Consider the following 24,274-nt stretch of genomic DNA (forward strand, 5'->3'; position numbering starts at 1 on the left):
AGATGGACCAACTGTCTGAATCAATAAAAACAGCTTCACATGCTTCTAGATGTGGGAAGAGTTACCGGTAATCTCAGTTCATCCACAGAGGCATGATTGAAAAAGAAAAGGGAAATATCTTTGTAAACTGGGTTATTCTGGGGCTTTTGATGACTATTGCGCTCACAACAAGCAAAAACTGGCTACCTGTTCCCTAACATGAATTCTATTTATTTTTCTCAGAGGAGCTTGAAACAGTGTAGACGGGTCTCTTCCCCTTCCTTCTCACAGCATCTTTGTGATGCAGGGAGGGATAGAGACCCAGAAAGCTTTCTAATTAGGCCAACAGAAGCAGCTCACCTGAGCTAGCCAAAGGATCTTGGGCTTCCTGCACCTCTGTGATGTCAGGGTAGTTCAGCCAATCACCAGAGGCTTCATCAGCACTAAGGCCCCTAGATTTGCTGCAGTTAGTGAAGATGCATGTAAGGGAAAGCAATAATGAGGAAGACAAGAGCTTGTAAATTCAAGCTGTAATTCAAAAGTATATTACCTCCAGTATCAAAGGCAGTATGTCTGAATAATCCCTGTTCCTGAGGACGCAAGGACAGAGCATGACTGCACCCAGGTACTGCTTGTGGACTTTCTGGAGGCATGTTGGAGGCTTGACAGGACTTTGGCCTGATTCAGCGGGGCTCTTGATGTTCTCACGACAATACTGAGCTAGGTAGACCAGCTGTCTGACTTGGCGTAAGGCAGCTTCCTTTGTCCCAGCAGTGAGATTTACTTCTGAGTGGGCATACGTAGGATTGCAGTGTACAATCCTTAGGGCTCTTATGGAAAACCTGTTATCAACTTAGTAGATTCGGTGAGTCTTGGGTTGTTTCTGTTCTTTGCCCCCACTTCCACCCCAACAATAATCCACAACTGGGAATGTTGAAAAAGAATAAGGAAATACGAATTTATTGCGACCCTGATGGTGGAACTGCAATGGCAACCTCAGCAGAACAACGTGACATGCCTGGTCCGAAGCAATTTTAATGGGTCGAAACTATCATTGTGCCTGTTGCCGGCATCTGTCTGTCTCGAGAGACAATGGAGTGAGCCTCTGGGGGGCGAAGTCAAACACCTATGCTGGCAGTACTGGAGTGACCACTGCAGAGTGCAAGCCTGGTCGGTGTGTATGGAGGTCCTGGGCTGCCCAGATGACAAAACCCGCCCTCTTCTTGGCCTCGTCAATGTGGTCCAAAGGAAAGCAGAGCAATATGCTTGGCTGGGCTGCAAGAGTTGTCAGAAAGAGGCGTTCCAAGACACCATCCAACCCTCTCAGGGGCTCTACACTGAATTTGTGTAGGGTTTACTCCGTAGCCTTTTCTTCCTAGATGGGCTACCTTCCCATCTGTCCCTCACTTCCCTCCACAGCATGAGCAGAAACCACTTTCTTGACCTTTGGACCCATTACTGGTTTAATCCATTCGGTCCGCCAGAGCCAGTCTTCGCATGCAGGGGGAAGTCACCTGGTTTAGCCAGTTGAAGCTGTTCCTGGGGTGTGGCTGCTGTCACATGCTGATAGCTTCCAGGAGCCACGGGTGAGAGCTAGGTGTAGGGTGGGGCCCAAAGGTGGACAAACCATGACGTGTCCCCCACCAGAGGCACTATCCTTCCCCTGGCACACCATAAACCCCGTGATTGTGCTTAAGAGGTGGCTATTGGGATACATAAGTGGGAAGTGAGACGGGAGGAGATCAGGGGTGTTTCACTGGGAGCCAGACATGACTGACCACACCCTTTCTCCCACTTCCTGTACGGCTGGTTGTCAGCTGATACTAGGGGATCCCACCCGTCCGCATACCCAAGGCAGCCTTTTGGTTCTGTCTGGTCCCAAGGATAACTCCAAGGAACAGAACCATATCAAGCCAAGGGTTGATCTGATGGCCACCTCAAAGCCAGAACAGACTGGATGCAGATGTTCAGTGACTATAGCATGGACAGTCCTCTTTAAAAAGAGGGAGTTAATATTTTGTTTCCACATCGCCTGCATGTGCTGAAACCTTCGTTTAATTTGTGGGTAAGCCCAGTTGGCCTCCAAAACGATTGGCACAGGGCCACTTGTTTTAAAATCATATGCAACAATGGACCCCTATGGTCTAGGTCTGTGCAAAGAATGACTTATCTTTATGTCAGCTCCTAACACAACCCTAGATCTGGGGACCCCACCGCTCCCCAAGATGGAACCCTTCGGGAATATTTCTGCCATTGTGCCAGTAAATCGATTTGTACATTTCATATTCTGTCCGCTATTCTCATGGTGCAAGCGGTGTTTTTCATACAAACCGGCTGACAGCATTCTACGCCAACCCAACTGCCCACAACATTCGGCAGCCTGCAAATTTGTTCAAACAGCCAGATTTCCAAACTTGTGACAGCGAAGCTAGCATTTAACATCGGGACTCTATGGTCTCCTTGCCTCTCCAGAAAAAGCGAAATAAATTGTCTGAACTAAGGACACAGATGCCAATTCTCCACAATTTATGTACGTGGTCCAGTTCAGCTTTTATTGGCGAGGCAGGTGGCTGACCTTAGTGAAGAGTGTTTATTTACGCTTTGTGCTGAGTTCACACACTCCCTGCTTCGAATCCCCTGGATAATGGACCAATATCTTTAGACCAGGCACGTCCAACTTCCAGAAGACCGTGATCTACTCCCACTATAAAAAAACTGGCAGTGATCTACCCATTGAATTGACCACAGTTGTTGAGCTTTATGGGGGGAGGGGGGGCATCGATCAGGATACCGTGATCAACAAGGGACACCCTGCGATTGGACATGCCGGCTGTAGACTAATAGCATGTTGAATTGGCAGATCCAAATATGTATTTTTCTATATCAGAGTTCAAACCAGAAACCCAACCCACAACGACAGACCCATATAGTTTCCTATGCAATCTTTCCTGCTCCAAAACCATCTGCTCTATAGATCCTACCCTGCTGGTCCTGTTACTGTCCAAGCTTTCCCTCCCTAGGGATACAACTTCGGCTCCCCAGTGCTATGAAAATGGGGCACCACCTCTGTCCTGAGCTGCAAAGGCTGGAAGCTCTCCTTGCAAAGGGAGCCTCTGTGCCACACCGTGCGGTCTACTGGGGGGGTGGGGTGTTGGTTCTTAACTCTGCACCTCACTCAGCATCACGCTTAGCCTGGCCCAGCCCAGCCAGCAACAACCGCAGCATCACATCCCAAGGTCTTTAAATGCGCAGAGCTGGATGTTCCTTGTCCTGTAGTGGCTCTGCAACTCTGCTTTCCTGAGCGTCTCAAGTTCGTGCAAGCGTTCCCAGGACTGCGAGAAATCGTCGGGTCCCTCGCCGCAGCCCCCAACTGGCGGGACGCTGGGGTATCCTGGATGCGTCATCAGCTCAATGGTTACACTTCTGGTTTCTTGATCTGAGCGTGACGGCGAGTCAGGAGGAATGGAGGAATCTTCTTCCGGCAGGTAAGCCGCTGTAGCGTTATCAATGGCCCCCAGGATGTTGGCGATGGACATGTTTTTGCCCATGGTGCTGAGGCCTATATATATATCTGGCCACCTGCGAAAGGAGGAAGATGAGCGTTTAATCGCACAAGCAGTGCTGAAGGAGCAAGCATTTTCCACCCCCTGGTTTTTTTGCCCAATCACGAAATGCAATCTATTTGGAGCGAAATATTGTAATTTTGAGATTGCCGTGGTGCCAGACCCTTCCTGCTCTGTAACGTGCTGTGAGGCATAAAGATCACAGTTGGTAGGAGAAGGGAAGGGGAATTCATCTTTGAGCTGTCAGTTGATTAATGGAATCTTGGTTAATTAATCACATCAGTTTTACTTGGCTGATTAGTAGCTCACTGATCATGGCTGCCAGACTCCAGTCTCCTGGGATGGCATTGCTGAGGCTGCAGTATACATGGGAGACGGAAAGGTGGAGAACCTGGTGCCTTCCAGATGTTCTGGCCTACAATTCCCATACTAAGGTAAAGGTAAAGGTACCCCTGCCCGTACGGGCCAGTCTTGACAGACTCTAGGGTTGTGCGCCCATCTCACTCTAGAGGCCGGGGGCCAGCGCTGTCCAGAGACACTTCCGGTTCACGTGGCCAGCGTGATATCGCTGCTCTGGCGAGCCAGAGCCGCACACGGAAACGCCGTTTACCTTCCCGCTAGTAAGCAGTCCCTATTTATCTACTTGCACCCGGGGGTGCTTTCGAACTGCTAGGTTGGCAGGCGCTGGGACCGAGCAACGGGAGCGCACCCCGCCGCGGGGATTCGAACTGCCGACCTTTCGATCGGCAAGCCCTAGGCGCTGAGGCTTTTACCCACAGCGCCACCCGCGTCCCTGGCAATTCCCATACTATATACATCATCATTATTATTGTTGTTGTTATTTTATACAATTAATTGCACATTTATTCAGAATCCAATTAAAACAATTTCATTTAATTAATTCAACAAAACAGATAGACATGATCTAGTGATACCAGCTTTTTTCTTTTCTTTTTAACACCTCCAGGGCCCACCCCAGCCCGCTCTGCCCCCTTGCCTATTAGCGCCACCCATTGGTAATCTCACCCACCTCAAGGGTGTGGGCACTGCCCAATGTTTTAGAGGAAGAACGCTTTTGTTGTTGCAGAATCTTAGAGAAAGGGAATACCTCTTTGGGGATGATGTTTGCCATTTGCAATATTTGCAAGAATTTATATTTTGGGGGGTGGGGTGGGGGGAAATCAGTTGTGCAATTAGTCTCTGAACCCTTTCACCCAAACAGAAGGCTTTCTCTATAAGACACACCAAGCCTTCTAGAGGCACTAGGACTATTCTGCTTAAGAAATCTTGGGTTTCAGACACATGACTCTTCTTCCCCAGTCTTCCACTGGATCGCTTTAGTAATAGTTATCATTCGAGTTGTTTTAACTTGCTGGCCAGTGACTCTCTTGTCTCCCTACTCTTATTCTGGCTTGTTTTGAAAAATGATTGTATCTTGCTTTTATAATAATTGTATTTTAGCCATTTTTTAAAATGCTGGACTATGGCCGTAATAAATGGAAACTCTCTTTAAGGCACTTGGTGAGCTGGAAACTACGGGAACCGAGAAGAAAGCCAAGCACTGGTGAAAACCAGAGTTGTTTCCAAAGTGCAGGTTGCTCACCTTATTCTGTGTTTCCTAAACACACCCACTGTGTTTAGGGAGTCCTTTTCCACGCCCAGGTAAAAGGCCATTAAGTGTGGGTCTATCCAATCGCAGCGGGGAAGGTCTGGCTCGATGGGGACTCGAGTATAGGTGATCCCGTAATCCTCCAGCACCTGTGCAAATACGTTTCTGATCTCTGGAAGAGAAAAGGTTACTAGAAAGTCCCTCTCCAAGGAAGTAAAGGTAAAGGGACCCCTGACCATTAGGTCCAGTCGTGGCCGACTCTGGGGTTGCGGCGCTCATCTCGCTTTATTGGCCGAGGGAGCTGGCGTACAACTTCCGGGTCATGTGGCCAGCATGACTAAGCCGCTTAACTTCCCACCATTTAACAAAAATGCCATTTAACTTCCCGCCGGAGCAGTACCTACTTATCTACTTGCACTGCCGTGCTTTCAAACTGCTAGGTTGGCAGGAGCAGGGACCGAGCAATGGGAGCTCACCCCGTTGCGGGGATTCAAACCGCCGACCTTCTGATCGGCAAACATTTGAATACATAAATCTGGCAAGACTCACAGCATTCATAAGGGGACAATCGAAATTATTAAAAGAATGGGGTTGTGCTAAAGAGTATATGAAAAAACATTGTTCTGGAGTAAGTATATTGGTATGTAATGAATGATGCTTTACAGAGTTAAAGGGGGGGGGGGAATGGTGTTTTAAAAAAAAAAAGTACAAAGATGGATGTAATCTAACCAGACACGACAATATAGTAAGAGTAAAATTTCTGAGGTCTTAGAACAAAGGAAGGAAGTCAATATGTGTATATGTACGTAATGATATGGTTTTTTTCTGTAGATGTGTGCTTTTTCATTTTTGTTTAGTGTTGTTTTGTTTCCTTTGCTTTTTTCTGTTTTGTTTTGTTTTTGTATATTGCGTTCTTTTTTGTTTGTATAGTATTATTTTGGATTCAATGTTTGTAATTTTTGTTATGATTATGCATTGGGGGGAAAAAAGACTTGGAAACATTTGATGCCTGCCCACCCCCCGGCAGACCCCTTCTCAAAGCATCAGGGTCCGAGAGTCCTTCCTCCTCCTTCCCAAAGCCTAGTTAGCACTTCCCCAGTTTAGGGAAGGAAGTGGGTGCTTCCTTCCCAAAGCCCTGCTAGCACCCCACAAGAACTGCGGGGTGTGTGAAATTTTGGCCTCACTCCCCTCCCTGTATGAAGGCAGTGTGTGGTATGAGAAGTTGGGCCATCTCAAAGGACCACGGCTGCGCGGATTCTGTTAGCTCAGAAATGGAAAGACTGTACACTCCGACCAAAGAAGAGCATCAGACAAAACTGATGAACTATATGCTGAGATGGCAAAACTTACAGGAAGAATCAGAAACCAGGAAGAGGAGGTCTTTAATGAAGAATGGAGAAAGTTTATACAGTGGTACCTCGGGTTAAGAACTTAATTTGTTCCGGAGGTCCTTTCTTAACCTGAAACTGTTCTTAACCTGAGGTACCACTTTAGCTAGTGGGGCCTCCTGCTGCTGCTGCCACACAATTTCTGTTCTCATCCTGAAGCAAAGTTCTTAACCCGAGGTACTATTTCTGGGTTAGCGGAGTCTGTAACCTGAAGCATCTGTAACCTGAAGCGTATGTAACCCGAGGTACCACTGTAATTGATTTGAAAAACTATTGTAAACAATCACATACACTGGTAGGACTGACAGAAAACTTGTAGTGAAAATCTGAACTATGGACTGGCAAAGGATTTATAAGAATAGAGTTATGAAATGGATGCAGAGGGGGAAATCATTAAGATCCACAATGGGAAGGGAGGGAAGTCAAAGGGGGTTATATGCCTATGTTTTTCATTCGTTTGGTTATGTAAAATAGAAAATGAAAAAATAAAATTTATATTAAAAAAGAAAAGTTGGGCCACCCTCAGTTAGAGTGTCGGTCTAAGACCTGGGAGACCAGAATTCAAATCCCCACTCAGCCATGAAGCTCACTGGGCGACCCTGGGCCACAATCTCTGCCTCTCAGCCTAACCTACCTCGCCAGGTTGTTGTGGCAGATTAAATGAGGATGGGGAGAACCACGTATACCACTGTGAGCTCCCTGGAGAAGAAGCGGGGGGGCTATAAATGCAATAAGATAAAGGTAAAGGTACCCCTGCCCGTATGGGCCAGTCGTGTCCGACTCTAGGGTTGTGCGCCCATCTCACTTAAGAGGTCGGGGGCCAGCGCTGTCCGGGGACACTTCCGGGTCACGTGGCCAGCGTGACAAAGCTGCTCTGGCGAGCCAGCACCAGCGCAGCACACGGAACGCCGTTTACCTTCCCGCTATAAAGCGGTACCTATTTATCTACTTGCACTTAAGAGTGCTTTCGAACTGCTAGGTGGGCAGGAGCAGGGACCGAAAGACGGGAGCTCACCCCGACGCGGCGATTCGAACCGCCGACCATACAATCAGCAAGTCCTAGGCACTGAGGTTTTACCCACAGCGTAAATATATAAAATGGCACTTTAACTCTGGGGACTGAATTACTCTCTTTCTCTTAGTTTAAGCCTTTACAAGCTGCAAGGTCTCAGTGTTTGGGATTGAAGCATCATTTTGTTTTGTTTTATATAAGTTTTATTAATTTTTCTGTTTTCCAATTTAAAATACAGTGGTACCTCGGGTTGCATATGCTTCAGGTTACATACGCTTCAGGTTACAGACTCCGCTAACCCAGAAATATTACCTCGGGTTAACAACTTTGCTTCAGGATGAGAACAGAAATCGTGCTCTGGCGGCGTGGCAGCAGCAGGAGGCCCCATTAGCTAAAGTGGTGCTTCAGGTTAAGAACAGTTTCAGGTTAAGAACGGACCTCTGGAACGAGTTAAGTACTTAACCCGAGGTACCACTGTACTAATTTTTACATCCTTAAGATATCAAAGGCTTCCCCTTCTTCTCTTACCATGGTTCGTTTTACATTCCATAAATCCCTGCATATTTTACAAAAACTATACCATTCAGTATTCCATTATCGCATCCATCACAACTTATTTACACTGCTGAATTCATCTTAATGCTGCCAGCGCTTTCAGCTGTGCACAATTATTTCCCATATATCCAATAAACATTTCCCAGTCTTCAATGTTATGTTCTTCTTGTACTCTTATTCTATATCATTTTGTACCATGGCAGAACAGCTTGTAATATCCTGAAGGCAGCACCCTGGGTGTGGAGGTGGATAGGACAGGAATACAGAGAACCACTGCGGGTGAACTGCGGACTGAATGGGAACAGAAAGAGCTCCTTTGGGGATGGGTGTGAGTGAGATGGAACTGGAACCAGATCCATTCTTAAACCTGCGGCACTGCAGGGTACTGCGAGAGACAAGGCTGAGACCTCCCTGCTCTCCAATTGTGACTGGAGCACTTGCTCTTTGAGCTGGCGAAGCAACAAAATAGACTCCCAATAGATTCTCGCAACAACAGCAGCGAGAATGTTGGTGGCCAGTTACTGGAAAGGACATAATATCCCAACCAAAAGGGAATGGTTAAGTACCGTATTTTCCGCTCTATAAGACGCACCAGACCACAAGACGCACTTAGTTTTTGGAGGAGGAAAACAGTAAAAAAAATATTCTGAATCTCAGAAGCCAGAACAGCAAGAGGGATCGCTGCGCAGTGAAAGCAGCAATCCCTCTTGCTGTTCTAGCTTCTGGGATAGCTGCGCAGCCTGCATTCGCTCCATAAGATGCACACACATTTCCCCTTACTTTTTAGGAGGGAAAAAGTGAGTCTTATAGAGCAAAAAATACGGTAAATTATGCGAGTATCTGGAGTTAGCCAAATTGACGGACGTAATAAGGCATAAATCTAAAACTATGGTACAGAAACAATGGGAATGCTTAAATGAATATTTACACAAACAGGGCTCAAAAATACGAAAGTTTGGTTGTGCTCAGACTAACCTTGTGAAGAATATAGAGAATACAAAGAATTGATGGATTGCACTTGAAGAACAGATGTTAAGGTGAACTAGATAACCAAGAGACGTGTGGCGAATGTGGTGGAAGTCTGTTATAATATTTTAACTAGGATTTATATACTGAAAATGTTTCAAATATGAATTTGGTATTTTGGTTATGGAAAGTATTTTTTCTCTTCTTTCTTTTCATCTTATCTTTCATCTCTTTTCTAATCTGCATTTTGAAAAATGCGTAGATAAATGTTTTTATGTATTGTTTCTATTTCTTTTTTTCTTTTATTTTCTTGTAATATTCAATAAAATTTAATAAAGACGTATTTAAAAAAGGGGGGGAGAAATAGACTCCCACCAGGCTTAAGGCAACCTTAGCAGGGCAGGTAACCTGACCCGAGGCAGCTGCCTGCAAACTGTGAGCTCAAGCCCCGGGGAGGTGTGGGAGAAAGGGGTGGCTTCCAGTCCTTCAGTGTCAGAGAGCCCCCATCATCTAAGCCATGGGGGGGGGGGGAGGCTATGTCCTTAGGGCTAGAGAGGGAACCAGCCTTGAGTCCAGAAGCCTGTCTGTGTGGTCCTTGGCACTCTCTCCCCAGGGCTTGTCTCCTTTCCAATCCCAAGCGCCCTCTCCCCAGACCACAGCCTTTCTTCCCTGTTTCTGCCTGACTAGGGATGTAGTTGGCGCTGTGGTCTAAACCACAGAGCCTCTTGGGCTTGCTGATGAGAAGGTTGGCGGTTCGAATCCGCACAACAGGGTGAGCTCCCGTTGCTCTGTCCCAGCTCCTGCCAACCTGGTAGTTCGAAAGCACACCAGTGCAAGTAGATAAATAGGTACCGCTGCGGCGGGAAGGTAAACGGCCTTTCTGTGCGCTCTGGTTTCCGTCGCGGTGCTCCATTGCACCACAAGCGGTTTAGTCCTGCTGGCCACATGACCCAGAAAGCTGTCTGCGGACAACCGCCGGCTCCCTCGGACTGAAAGGGAGATGAGCGCCGCAACGCCATACAGTGGTACCTCGGGTTAAGAACTTAATTCGCTCTGGAAGTCCGCTCTTAACCTGAAAATGTTCTTAACCCGAGGTACCACTTTAGCTAATGGGGCCTCCCGCTGCCACTGCACGATTTCTGTTCTCATCCTGAAGCAAAGTTCTTAACCCGAGGTACTATTTCTGGGTTAGCGGAGTGTGTAACCTGAAGAGTCTGTAACCTTAAGCGTCTGTAACCCGAGGTATCACTGTGGTCACCTTTGACTGCACCATAGCTGTCAACGTTTCCCATTTTTTTCAGGGAAATTCCCTTATTCCGAATAGGATTCCTCACAAGAAAAGGGAAAAGTTTTACAGCTATGGACTGCACTTAACTTTCCAGGAGTCTTTTACCTTTTTTTACCTCTGCCTGACTGGAATGTGTCCTGGAACTCGGACTAGGCCTCTTGCTCCCCTCAATGGAGAGGAGAGGGTGCGTGTGGCAAGATAAAAATCTGGACATGCGGCCCTGCAGAGTGGAAAAGGTGTTTCATCCTTGCCTAAGGTGTGGATTTGCCTTACCTGGGAGGACGTGAACATGCTGGTGTCCATCCATGTGTTGAGGCAGGTGACCTGTGAGCTCACGGAACAAGTCAACCTGCGCAGTTAGTTCGTGTTTCACCTGGGAATGTAAAAGGAAAGGAAGGCAGGTGAGGAGAGTTGCCGTCTATATGAAAAAGACGCCCTTCATTTAGAAAAAATAGAAAAAAAAATGTGAAGAAGCAGGGCCAGATGGAGATGTTCAGAGGCTCTAAGCACTGGAAATTTACATAAATTAATAACTTATTTTTCTTATACGCCACGCATCTGAGTGGGTTGCCGCAGCCACTCCGGGCAACTTCCTGCAAAAGTACAGGAACAACGACAGCAAACGTTAAAACTTTCACCAAACAGAAAAACACCTACAGAAAAATTATATAATTATTCTTTCAGATTTTCCAGGAAGGCATTCCACAGGTAGGGCGCCAGTACCAAGAAGGCCCTCTGCCTGGTTCCCTGTAACTTCACTTCTCGCAAGGAGGGAACTGCCTACGAAATACTACATAATTATTTAACTCTTTCAGATCTGCCCGGAAAGCATTCCACAGAGTGGGTGCCACTACCAAGAAGGCCCTCTGTCTGGTTCCCTGTAACTTCACTTCTCGCAAGGAGGGAACTGCCTACGAAATACTACATAATTATTTAACTCTTTCAGATCTGCCCGGAAAGCATTCCACAGAGTGGGTGCCACTACCAAGAAGGCCCTCTGCCTGGTTCCCTGTAACTTCACTTCTCGCAAGGAGGGAACTGCCTACGAAATACTACATAATTATTTAACTCTTTCAGATCTGCCCGGAAAGCATTCCACAGAGTGGGTGCCACTACCAAGAAGGCCCTCTGTCTGGTTCCCTGTAATTTCATTTTCACGGTGAGAGAACCACCAGAAGGCCCTCAGTGGTGGACCTGAGGGTCTGGGCTGAACGATGGGGGTGGAGACGCTACTTCAGGTATAGAGGGCCCCCACCCCGTAAGTAATTCAAAATAAGAACAATACTAAATAAATCTTATTTGAGATGACACAAAACTTCCATGTACGCTGAAATGTGCATGCATGCGCATGGTCCACCTATCTCACCATGGTTCGACACCAAGGATCTCCCAAACCTGGCCCAACAGACCTCCCCACTGTCCTGTGAAGGTGTTTTGGGGTAGCCTTGCCCACCTGCCCCTACACCTGATGTCAGACATAATGTCAGGTGTGGGCAGGTAAGGTCAAAGAAAGCTTAAAGTGGGCTTTAGTTATTAACTTTCTGCCTAAGTTTATTGGTGGTCTTCGAAGGTAATAAAAGCATTTTGGGAAATTATATATAATGAGATAAAAAAAAGTTTAAATTAACTTTTGCAACAACAAAAACCCAACAGAGGATTTTTTATCAGGAATTATAGGTGCAGATACTCCAAGGGAGCAGAAAAGACTTTTTATGTATGCCATGACAGCCGCCCGGATGTTATTAGCCCAGAGATGGAAAGAAGATAAAGTCCCTACCAGGGAAGAATGGCAAATCAAATTGTTGGACTATGCCGAAAGGGCAAAACTGAGCAGGAAGCTCAAGAAGACCAGAACTTTAACAAAGAATTGGCGGGGGGGATATAATTTATCTTGGAGACCACTGTAAGCAGATGAAAACACTAGCAGGATTACAATAACACTTGTAATGTAGCAATGGAGACAATGGGATGATATAAAATATGGATTATTGGAAAAGACGCAGTAGAAAAGAATAGAATCTGCAAATGTGGAAACGTATGGTGGTATTGTTATAATTTTATACTTGCAAAATCGAATAAAAACTATTTCAAATAATAATAATCATAAGCACCACATGGTTTCTCCCACAGTCGATACCACCAGGGCTAGCAAGCAAAGCCCTGTGTGCGTGTCTTCCTACCTCAGACATGTTCAGGAGACCATCGGCTAACGCTCTCCGGATCCCCATCTTTCCGTGGAAAAACCCTTCTTCGTTGAGCAATGTGGACTTCGCTTTCAACGCCGGACAAACAGGAGAGCCCTCAGAAAGGTTGGCATGGAGCCCTATTGGAATGTGATACCTAGGGAGGATATATTTCAAAACTGCCAGTTAATTTCCAGCTCTCACTAACACACCACGTTCCTGTGACTGATGGGTTTGCAGGGAGAGACTGTATTGTATCTTTCAGCGCAGAAGCTTGTTGGTTCCTAAACATCCTTGCGAGATGGGTAAGAAATACCTCTGTTTTCTTCAGAGCTACACTTAACACTACAGACAGTGCTTTCCTACACTTAAAAATGAGGTTGATCCAGCAAAAAAACAAAAAAAAACCCCAGTGTTTTGGGTATTTTGGACTTCTCAACATTTTCACAGGAAGGCATTGTTTAGTACAGTGGCACCTCGGGTTAAGTATTTAATTCGTTCTGGAGGTCCGTTCTTAACCTGAAACTGTTCTTAACTGAAGCACCACTTTAGCTAATGGGGCCTCCTGCTGCCGCTGTGCCGCCGGAGCCCAATTTCTGTTCTTATCCTGAAGCAAAGTTCTTAACCTGAAGCATTATTTCTGGGTTAGCGGAGTGTGTAACCTGAAGCATATGTAACCTGAAGCGTATGTAACCCGAGGTACCACTGTACTAGAGGTGTGATGTTGGAAAAACTTCGATATGAACTTCTTGACCCTGGAGAAATCTCTGATACCTGTGGCTGTTTGTGTACTTTTGAACTACAGTGGTACCTCAGGTTAAGTACTTAATTCGTTCCGGAGGTCCGTACTTAACCTGAAACTATTCTTAACCTAAAGCACCACTTTAGCTAATGGGGCCTCCTGCTGCCGCCGGCGCATGATTTCTGTTCTCATCCTGAAGCAAAGTTCTTAACCTGAAGCACTATTTCTGGGTGAAGCGTATGTAACCTGAGGTACCACTGTATAAACCTGTAGTGTTGGGGATTAAAAGCAGGACAACAACAAAAATTCGATTACGTGAGGCTTTGTGGTGCAGAATGTGCCCTTGGAATCCAGTTGTGCTTTCTCGATTGCCTGGATGGAGAACAGAGAGGGTCCTGTGAGTGTGAAGAAATCAGCCCACTGCACAAAGGTAAAAAGGTATTGCTCCACCCACTTTTGCCTTTGGCTCCACCCAGCACCGGCCCTGGGAAGGTCGTCTAGGATGGAATGCGGATCTCAGACTGCAAAAAAAAAAGCCCTTCACGGCCTAGGACCCTCGTACCTACGGGACTGCCTCTCCTGGTATGCCCCACGGAGAGCCTCAAGGTCCATAAATAGCAACACCCTAGTGGTCCCGGCCCTAAGGAAGTTGGATTAGCTTCAACCAGAGCCAGGGCCTTTTCAACACTGGCTCCGGTCTGATGGAACTCTCTGCCTCATCAGGATCTGATTTCTTTCCGCAGGGCCTATAAGACAGAGTTGTTCCACCTGGCCTTTGGCTTGGAGCCAATTTGATTCCCTCCCCCTCTTTCTTTTTCCCTTTCTCCTCCTGTGATGAGGCTGCATTTTAACGTTTCAATATTTTAATGTTGTATTTTAATCTTGTTTTTAAGTTGTATTCATTCAATTTGTTTTTATTATTGCTTGTTAGCCGCCCTGAGCCCAGCCTTGGCTGGGGAGGGCGGGGTATAAATAATAATAATAATATATATAACACCGGTCTTGAAGGACCTACATTGGCTCCCAGTACGTTTCCGAGCACAATTCAAAGTGTTGGTGCTGACCTTTAAAGCCCTAAACGGCCTCGGTCCAGTATACCTGAAGGAGCATCTCCACCCCCATCATTCTGCCCAGACGCTGAGGTCCAGCGCTGAGGGCCTTCTGGCGGTTCCCTCATTGCAAGAAGCAAAGCTACAGGGAACCAGGCAGAGGGCCTTCTTGGTAGTGGCGCCCGCCCTGTGGAACGCCCTTCCAGCAGATGTCAAAGCGATAAACAACTACCTGACATTCAGAAGGCATCTTAAGGCAGCCCTGTTCAGGGAAGTTTTTAACGTGTGATATTTTACTGTATTTGTGGTTTTTATGGTGGCCGCCCAGAGTGGCTGGGGAGGCCCAGCCAGATGGGCGGGGTATAAATAATATATTATTATTATTATTATTATTATTATTATTATTATTATTATTATTATTATTAGCTTCCCAACCTTGGCAACCACCTGGCCCAGTTCATTTTTTTTATTTTGCAGGATCTGCTTAGGGGCCAAATCGGGCGCTTAGCCGCCCCTGGTTTAAAGGACAGCTCAAGATAAAGGCAGGTTATCAGAAGAGGCCTTGCCCTTGGAGAAAAAACAACAGAGTATTTATTTCAAACCAGCCCAGGCTTCTAATTTATGTAATAGGCCCGGGGATGAAGGAAACCCTCCGTAGGTGGCCGATAACCCAGGAATATTTATAGCAGCAAACGCCCACGCAGGGACAATCCTTTTAGTCAGCAGAGACTGTTAAAAGGATTAAGGTGCTGGCTTTCAACGACTATATTTATCAGAGGAGTAAGCAAAAAAAGTGTGACCCAGATCTGAGCTGCTCTCCTAAACCGAGGCTACGGGACCTATAGGTGCCGACGTAACAAGGTTAAGCTCGCATCCGCGGTGCGATATCTCGCATGCGTAAGTGCTGGCAGGAATTGTTAATTACTCACGCATAACCTAATTAAGTGTCCAAGGCAGGATCTGCATATGTTCTCTGGCTCCCTGCATTAGAGTCTCAAGGTAGAAAAAGCCAAGAGAGGGGGCCGGCGTGCTAGGAAGGAAAACCAGCTTCTTAGAGTGGCTGAGATAGTGCACAAAAGCTGCCGCCACTCCGAAGGCTCTGACCTGGATTCGAAGAAGCCGTTTCAGACTGGAGTCACGCGGCCTCGTGGGCCGGACTCAGCAGGGCTTGTAATCAGAAACGGGGCCAGGTGTTTTCTATATTTACAAAAAGTGTGCCGGTAAAGGCCGTCGGCTCCGCAGGCTGCTTTCAAAAAGAGGAGAGCATCGAAAAGGCCGTGGGTGGCACTTAAGGTTTCCCCTGCCATGATCTCCAGCCCTAAAATAGCAGAGCTTTATTAGCTGTTGTTACAGTGGTACCTCGGGTTACATACGCTTCAGGTTACATACGCTTCAGGTTACAGACTCCGCTAACCCAGAAATATTGCTTCAGGTTAAGAACTTTGCTTCAAGATGAGAACAGAAATTGTGCTCCGGCGTCATGGCAGCAGCAGGAGGCCCCATTAGCTAAAGTGGTGCTTCAGGTTAAGAACAGTTTCAGGTTAAGTACGGACCTCCGGAACAAATTAAGTACTTAACCCGAGGTACCACTGTATTTGTCATTATTACCCTTGTTATTCTTACTATTATTTTGGCCTTGCACATTTGCGTCTCAAGGCGGTGTACAATAAAAGCAGCTTAAAAATCAGTTTAAAAACAATACAAAAAAACCAACACGCGCGCGCACACACATACACACAAAGGTACCCATGGCAGAGACCTATTCCTTCAACTGGAAAAGCATGTCAGAACATAGCTTCAAGGTGTAGACTGTGAGCGCCTGTCGTATCTCAAAAGGGATGTTATTTCACAGATCAGGAGTAGCCGCACTAAAAGCACTGCACTTAGTTGTGCAGAACAGGCTCCTGAGACCTTTGAAACTTGCATGTGAAGCTCTCTCTGTAGACTGCAGAGTCGTACTGTGCATATAAGCGACAAGGCAGGGATAGGAATCTGCCTTATCCCGAGCCAGACCAATGATCCATCTAGCCCAGTGTTGTCTGCACTGGCTGGCAGCTGAACTCTAGGTGTTGCCTTTAAGGTGGATCTACCTTATTATTTTCTGTGCACATACACCGGCAACTGATTTGGACTACTCCAATATCACCTTTCGAGGTGACTTAAGTTGTGTTTTCCCTGAAGCTCCATTGCAAGTGGCAGATCTTGCACAACATTCTCTCGAAACGGAAGCCCCTTGTGTTCTCGGTGTTCCTAAACGCTTCGCTTTGGAGCATACGGAACAACTCCTCAATGCTCTTCTTCACTCTGATAGGCGCCAGTCAGCACAAAGGGGGAGAAGGCTTCTTTCTCAGTGGTTAAAAAGCTCCTTCCCATGTTCCCATGTTCACGTGGCACAACTCTGAAGCCTTTTCACTCACCTTGGATCTACGGAAGCTGTCCAATCATAGTTCTTAAGGCAAATTTTCTCTGTACCACCCTGTGTCCCAAATGCATCATTGCACCTTAGAGGCTAATCTTCCCTCGGTAGAATTACGGATCTGGCGTAGGACACTTAACTATTGGCTTCGCCTAAACTCAAATCCCCCTGGTCTAATGTCCCCAGTGCTGTAAGATTGTCACAAGAGCGCCTGGACTAAAACTGTCTGTCAAAAACTTCACTCTTGTGATTTATCACCGCAACAGCTACTCCCTTTGGGTTTTAGTAAAGCAAACGGTCTAATTTGTCAGCGCCTAAATGATATCGAGCGTCAGAACAACTTGGCCACAATAAGGAAATTTTGCCCATGATATGACTATTTTGCACCTTCCCATTTCGACTCTCTGGCACCCTCTCTGCATCACCTAGCAATTCCAAAATATAGGCGCACTTTTACTCTCTCGAGATTGAATGTATTGCCCTCGGCTGTACTTGAGGGACGATTCCTACAGATTCCACACAAAAAACGCTTATGTCCCTGTGGAGATGGCAGTACCAGATTGATGGCTTGCACTCTTTATAATGACTTGAGGAATGACATTATCACCCCTCTTATATTGTCCATTCTGGGTCGCCCAGCCACTGCCACAGTGTCCTTTCTCTTGGCAGATCAAGATGAGCAGGTGACAGCAAAGGTTGCAAGGTTTTTAGCTGGGGCAATCAGAATAAGGTCCACTACTTGACTATCGATTCAAAACCCTAAAACGTATTTTATATAATTGGCTTTTTATTTCTATTCTTTGTATATCGTATTGCTGTTTTACTGCTGTGACTGATGGCTGATGCAAATAAAGATTCATTCATTCTGAAGCCTTTTAACTGGGGATGCCAGGATTTGAGCCCAGGACCTGCTCTGCACAAAGCATGGTCTCCACCACCGAGCCAGCGGTCATGCTCGATTTCATGGGTGGCAGGGCTTTGTGAAACAGGCACCTGCGTGAGAGCAAGAGACAGAAAGCAAGGGTGCTCTCACCTCCTCGCCAGTTGTGCCGCATCAGACGCAGCGCTGCCGTTCACCAGGAGGGACACGTTGGACACGCCGCCGGAGAGAAAAGACTCCACGATGCCTTGGTTTCTTCTTGGGCAGTAGCCAAAGTCATCTCCGGTGACTATGAGCTTCACTGCGGCTCTGGGCATCCTTAGGAGTCAGCCCTGGAAGTGGGGGCAGGGGGAGAGAGTGCAAGAGGAAGTCTTGAATAAATCGCACAAGAATCAAGCCCGCCAGAGCGCCCTCAGGAAATGTAAGGACAGGTCTGGAGCGGATCAAAGCATGAGTCAGCATTGGCTACAGCTGTTGCCACAGCACAGAAGTGAACAGTCTAGGTGCCGGTTCCATAATTGCTAGTCTCACCTACGTTGCAGAAAGCACGTTTATTTTGCTATTCGAGGAAGGAAGAAAGGAAGGGCGCGTCTGTATGCAAAGTTACTCAACAGGATTAGCCTGGCCTCGCTTTCTCACACACAGCCCTCCCTCCAGATTAAAAGGTCAACAGGTTTAAAAATTCCTGCAACGGGGTGAAAGCGATGCGGCAGGAGCAAAGAGTTAGGTGCTTCCTGCTAAAAACTGACACCTTCACTGGGTGTGGGTGATCATTGCGGAGGGGCAGAGTTACGCCAAATCCCACTTACACCTGGGATAAAGCAGAGGCATTCCTCTGCCCAGCTCCAACAGACAGTGTGCTGTAGTGATTGCAGTGTCAGACTAGGACCTGGGAGACCAGAGTTCGAATCCTCACACGGCCACGAAGCTCACTGGGTAATCTCGGACCAGTCTCTCTCTCTCTCTCCCCCTAGCTTACCTTACGGGATTGTCAGAAGCATAAAACCCCAGCATGCATTCTGCAGCATTCGAACCATAATACAGTAAGGCGCAATATAAGAAAGGAAAGAAGCAATAGAAAAAGACAACTAAAAGCCAATAGCTGCCTGGAGAGCTCAGGACAACAGCATACGATCATCGGGGTCCCTTCCAACTCTTTAAATTCTATGATTCTGTCAAGGTTAAATTTGGACACTCTGCGTACAAGGGCTTCGCAGGAGTGGGCGAATGGGTCCTGCCAAACGAAACCAACGTGAAGCTGGATGGTTGGGGCTTGAGAAGGAGGTCACGTCCCACGATAAAAAAAAATGCACTGGGACTGAAGCTGCCTTAAAACTTCAGCAGTGGAGCAAAGGTTTCCCTTTTGCAGTATTGACTTCTCTTTCCCCTCTCCGGCTTTCAGAATGGCTTAGAGCCCCTGTGCCGCTCCTTCTTTCCCAAAGTAGGAAAGTCCGGCATTGCGGTGTGTTTGCCCAGCGTCTAGGGCGAATACAAAGAAGGCACTGAGACTCCTCCGTTCCATTTGCGGAAGGAATGAGCTGTACTTACGGGCATCCTGTTGAATCTGCTGAGCAGCAGAGATGAAGGAGACTGGTTTGTCAGGACCGGCGTGGTTTAACCGCTCAAGAGTGTGTTGCCTAAGATAGAAGGAGACTGTCGGAAGCATAGTCTCGACTTCTGGAGGCGGGGATAGGCGTGGCCTGAGCAAATCTAGGCGCTTCTTTGCACAGTCATCTGGGCTCTATAAGGAAGTAGCTAGAGAAGACTTTGCCTTAGCCTTCATGGCCAGCTGGGGCTGATGGGAGATGTAGTCCAAAACATCTGGCTTCTAAGCAAGGTTTTCAAAAGGGCTCACAAATAAAAAGGAAATGGGTTAATTGACTGCTGGGGCAGTTCAGTTGGTAAAGCAGGGGACTCTTAATCTCAGGGTCAGGAGTTCGAGTCCTATGCTGGGTAGAAGATTACTGCATTGCAGTGGGTTGGACTAGATGACCCTCATGGTACCTTCCAACTCTACAATTGTACCATAGTAAGAGCTTTGTAAGAGTAAGTAGGGACGCGGGTGGCGCTGTGGGTTAAATCACAGAGCCTAGGACTTGCCGATCAGAAGGTCGGCGGTACAAATCCCTGCGACAGGGTGAGCTCCCATTGCTCAGTCCCTGCTCCTGCCAACCTAGCAGTTCGAAAGCACGTCAAAGTGCAAGTAGATCAATAGGTACCGCTCCAGCGGGAAGGTACACGGCGTTTCCGTGCGCTGCTCTGGTTCACCAGAAGTGGCTTAGTCATGCTGGCCACATGACCCGGAAGCTGTACGCTGGCTCCCTCGGCCAATAAAGCGAGATGAGCGCTGCAACCCCAGAGTCGGCCACGACTGGACCTAGTGGTCAGGGGTCCCCTTTACCTTTACCTAATAGGAGCACATCCCCCCCAACAGAGGTCATCATACAGGGCAACCCAAGCAGTTTCTGTGCCAAAACTGGGCCTAAACCCTGACTGATGCATGCAAAAGGTTCAAGGTGCAACCTCTAACGGCATCTTCAGGTTGAGAAAGGACCCTGCCTGAAGTCCTGGAGAGCTGCTGCCAGTCCGTGTAAGCAGTGCTAAGCTAGATGTACCCAACAAGTCTGAGTCAGTGTAAGGCAGTTTCCTATTTTTCTTACAGCAGGCAAAAAAAATTTTTAAAAAAATTGTTTCCAGGCACAATTCAAGGTTTAAAGCCCTAAATCAGGGGGCTGGAAGCGAAGACAGCCCCCGCACTTTTTGAAACACACCGTTTCAGAAAATGAATTCGTAGCATAACGAACACACTGAGACAAACTGAGTGACTGGAATGAATAGGATGCCATTCAAACCTAGAATGAAAGTGATCACTAATGTGGTTTTTTAAGGTGACTTTTCCCTAAGAAGCTCATGCGCTTACGTCAAGAGCTCTTTGGCCATGCTAAAATTAGTATGCTAACTGTTTTCAGCGCTGTCACTTCCCCACCCCCAACAAACACCATGCCTTAAAATATGTCCTATCTCAATAAAAAAAAAAACTTTCCAAGTAAAAGCTTTGAATTTGCTTGACTAATAACACTTGAAGCTCCTTAAATGGGCTTTGTTGATTTGAAATATTCAGCTCCAATTCTTTTCGCTACTGGAAAAGATTCTGAGATTTACACAGCACATAAAATTCACATGGTGTTAATTTAATTGAACTTTTTGTAAGTTTTATTTACTACATGCAAGTCTAACATCCTAAATCAGGTCTTAATTGATTTAGTTGCAGGGGGGAGGGGGCGATTCTGGAAAATGAACCACCATCAATTTTCTCTCTCTTTCTCTGTCTGCAAATTGAGGATAATGCTTTTTTTACCTCTGAGAAACTGGGCTTGGATCCACAAATGTTTTGCTGTAATATAATCATTTAGTCTTTAAGGTATTAACAAAAAACTTATTTTACTGTACCAGAAATCGAAAACAGCTAACACCGTCTGCGATTTATTCGCTGGGGTGATTCCAGGCCAGCACACCCAATTTCCTTATCATCATTATCAAAAGACGTTTCATATATTTGTATAGAGCTTTAATTCTATCAAGGTTTAATTGTTTTTTAACCGTTGATAGTGGTTCTTATTGCCTCCTGTGAGCTGCCTTGAGTCCCGTGGGAGGCCGAAAGGCATTGTATAAATGAACATATGATTAAAAATAACAGCCACCAGAAGGTCCGAGGGCAGTTCCCAGCAATACAAAATAAACCAATTGCAATCTCACAACTGATGTGCAATGCCTATGTATACACATAGATCTATAGATCTACAGCGCTGAAGTGTCAGAGCATGATCATTACCTCTCCCAAGTGATAGTAAACAAGGAAAAAGATCGACCTCCCTATTTCACTTCCACTGCTGGCCCCGATTCTCTCAGGCACTCCTCCTAAGCTCACCGGCCTCTCCACCCGCAAGTCTTTCCGCAGCATTCCTCTGCCCCCCAACGCAGGGCGCCATCGCAGATCGAGGAGATCCCAGCCTCTTCCTTTGCCCCCAAGGCGACCCGCTTCTCCTTCACGCCTCCAGGCGCCTGATCCATATTTTGCAACGCTCAGCCAGGGAACCCTTTTATGTCCCCGGCGCGAATTGCTCCCATCCCAGCCTAATGCAACGGTGCGATCCTGCGCGCTCCAGAGAGAGGGAAGCCCCAATGTTTGCAGCGGGTATTTTTTTGCAGCACCTCAGAAGGGATCCTGCAAGAAAGCGCAGCTATTTGGCTAGCCCGCCCCCCCCCCCCCCGCAGCGACCCCCCGCAAGAAGGGAAGGATCTGCAAGCGTGTATGTGTGTGCCCCCTAGATATATCTATATATCTATTTTTGCAAAGGTCCAAGGAAGGGCAAGGGAGATGGGCCCGCTGGTCTCCCGTCCCCCCCCCGGCCTGGAGATCCGAATCTCCCACGCAGCGGACCCCACAGGGGACTGCAAAGCTAGGGCGAGGACCCCCCCCCCCAACGCCCCACCACACTCCTAGTCGCCGCCCACGTGTCCCAGGCTAGCAGGAAGGGAGATCTCTTGCACTCACCCATGGTGGAACAATTGCAGCAACAGCAGCATCCATGATCCGCTTCCAGCAGCAGGAAGCTATTTGCAACCTGGGAGGGGGAAAGAATCGGCTTGGTCGGAGCGGGGCGGCAGCGCCCCCTGACGGCACAAAGGGCGAACGCGTTGGGATTTAAGGTGGATTTTTTTCCCCTCTGGGGGGAGAGGCAGGCAGCTGGAATTAGTTTAAGGACCCCATCTCCAGCGCCCGTTCGGAGCACATGGCTCCCTCCCCATCTCCACCCCCCCCCAAATAAATCCTGGGAACTGTAGTTCGCCCCTGCCAACGTGCTACAGCTCCCAGCACCCTTAGCTAACTAACCCAAATATTTGCTTCCAGTGTGGCGTAAGAGCCAACTCCTAGGGGCTGAGGTCCTTTCGCCCCCCCCCTAAAATATTTGAGGGTGCTACCCCCCCCCCTAAGTTGATGGGAATTGCCATTCAAATTGTATAGTTAAAGCTATGGTTTTCCCAGTAGTGATGTGCGGAAGTGAGAGCTGGACCATAAAGAAGGCTGATCGCCGAAGAATTGATGCTTTTGAATTATGGTGCTGGAGGAGACTCTGGAGAGTCCCATGGACTGCAAGAAGATCAAACCTCTCCATTCTGAAGGAAATCAGCCCTGAGTGCTCCCTGGAAGGACAGATCGTGAAGCTGAGGCTCCAATACTTTGGCCACCTCATGAGAAGAGAAGACTCCCTGGAAAAGACCCCGATGTTGGGAAAGATGGAGGGCACAAGGAGAAGGGGACGACAGAGGACGAGATGGTTGGACAGTGTTCTCGAAGCTACAAACATGAGTCTGACCAAACTGCGGGAGGCAGTGGAAGACAGGAGTGCCTGGCGTGCTCTGGTCCATGGGGTCATGAAGAGTCGGACGCGACTAAACGACTAAACAACAACAACAACCATTCAAATGGTGTGTGTTCCACATCATGTGATTGGTTATGCGGTGATTACCTGCCCCCCCATATTTTATTCAAGTCGGCACCCCTGCAGTGTGGTGTAGTGGTTAGAGTGTTGGAGGCCAAGGTTCTAGTCCCCATGAAGCTGGCTGGGTGACCTTGGGCCAGGAGGAGGTGAGATATAAATGTACAAGATACAATACAAGTTTCCAGGAGTTCTAGAGCTGCTCCTTTCTTCGCTGTTATCAGAGCCAAAGAATTCCCAAGGTTCTTTGTTAGAAGTCATGTACACTAGGTAAAGGTAAAGGGACCCCTGACCATTAGGACCAGTCGCTGACGACTCTGGGGTTGTGGCGCTCATCTCGCTTTATTGGCCGAGGGAGCTGGCGTACAGCTTCCGGGTCATGTGGCCAGCATGACTAAGCCGCTTCTGGCGAGCCAGAGCAGCGCACGGAAACGCCGTTTACCTTCCCGCCGGAGCGGTACCTATTTATCTACTTGCACTTTGACGTGCTTTTGAACTGCTAGGTTGGCAGGAGCAGGGACTGAGCAACGGGCGCTCACCCCGTCACGGGGATTCGAACCACCGACCTTCTAATCTGCAAGTCCTAGGCTCTGTGGTTTAACTCACTGCGCCACCTGCGTCCCCATAACATCACTGTTATCAGAGCCAAAGAATTCCCAAGGTTCTTCTTCAGAAGTCATGTGCTCTGCCTGTACTTTAAATGTGTGGTGTGGATTTGCCTATTAGTTTATATTTTTATCTTCCTGGTGTAGCTGAGGAAGGGAGCATAGCTCAGCGGTTGACAGACAATAGTGAGCTGGGTGCAGCTGTGGTTTGACTCCATATAAGGCAGCTTCTTATGTTGAATTAACCCCATCTTTAGTCTTCATAACAACCTTGCAAGGCAGGCGAAAGGCAGAGACCAGCCCAGGACCACCTCCATCCCAAATTGCCTGACCTCCTCTGCCCTCTCCATCCAGAGACACAGAACGCGTCTGCACTACACATTTAAAGCGGTATCGTACCACTTTAAAACAGTCAAGGCTTCCCCTAAAGAACCTGGGAAACACAGTTTGTTTAGGGCACTGACACTTTCTTGGAGAACCTTATTCCTGCACTGAGCTACAGTTATCAGAGGGGTTTAACAATCAGTCCTTCTTCCCA

General features: G+C 47.4%; 1 protein-coding gene across 3 annotated transcripts; it reads right to left on the bottom strand.

Annotated features, from left to right (window-relative positions):
• Window positions 1-912: 912 nt before the first annotated feature.
• On the bottom strand, window positions 913-22,303 carry YDJC (YdjC chitooligosaccharide deacetylase homolog). 3 transcript variants are annotated; one of them, XM_028709204.2, is made up of 6 exons: window positions 22,186-22,303; window positions 17,784-17,962; window positions 12,541-12,700; window positions 10,634-10,733; window positions 5,146-5,323; window positions 913-3,558 (listed from the first exon to the last, which is right to left on the bottom strand). In XM_028709204.2, exons 2-6 carry the CDS (start codon window positions 17,945-17,947, stop codon window positions 3,204-3,206), a joined length of 957 nt encoding a protein of 318 aa, XP_028565037.2. In that variant the 5' UTR covers window positions 17,948-17,962; window positions 22,186-22,303; the 3' UTR covers window positions 913-3,203. The 3 variants fall into 3 exon arrangements, with proteins under 3 accessions (XP_028565037.2, XP_028565038.2, XP_028565039.2); XM_028709205.2 differs by lacking the exon at window positions 22,186-22,303 and adding an exon at window positions 21,559-21,858; XM_028709206.2 differs by lacking the exon at window positions 22,186-22,303 and adding an exon at window positions 19,179-19,662.
• Between the last annotated feature and the right edge of the window lie 1,971 nt (window positions 22,304-24,274).

The sequence above is a fragment of the Podarcis muralis genome, chromosome 16 (assembly GCF_964188315.1).
Source record: "Podarcis muralis chromosome 16, rPodMur119.hap1.1, whole genome shotgun sequence".
NCBI classification, from domain to species: domain Eukaryota; kingdom Metazoa; phylum Chordata; class Lepidosauria; order Squamata; family Lacertidae; genus Podarcis; species Podarcis muralis.

What these genes read in the sequence shown, in the direction of transcription:
- YDJC (XM_028709204.2), bottom strand. Translation starts at nt 17,947, where the DNA reads ATGCCCAGAGCCGCAGTGAAGCTCATAGTCACCGGAGATGACTTTGGC. An exon ending in GTCTCCTGAACATGTCTGAG is followed by an intron (nt 10,734 to 12,540) that starts GTAGGAAGACAC and finishes TTACATTCCCAG; the next exon opens with GTGAAACACGAACTAACTGC. An exon ending in GCATGTTCACGTCCTCCCAG is followed by an intron (nt 5,324 to 10,633) that starts GTAAGGCAAATC and finishes TTTCTCTTCCAG; the next exon opens with AGATCAGAAACGTATTTGCA.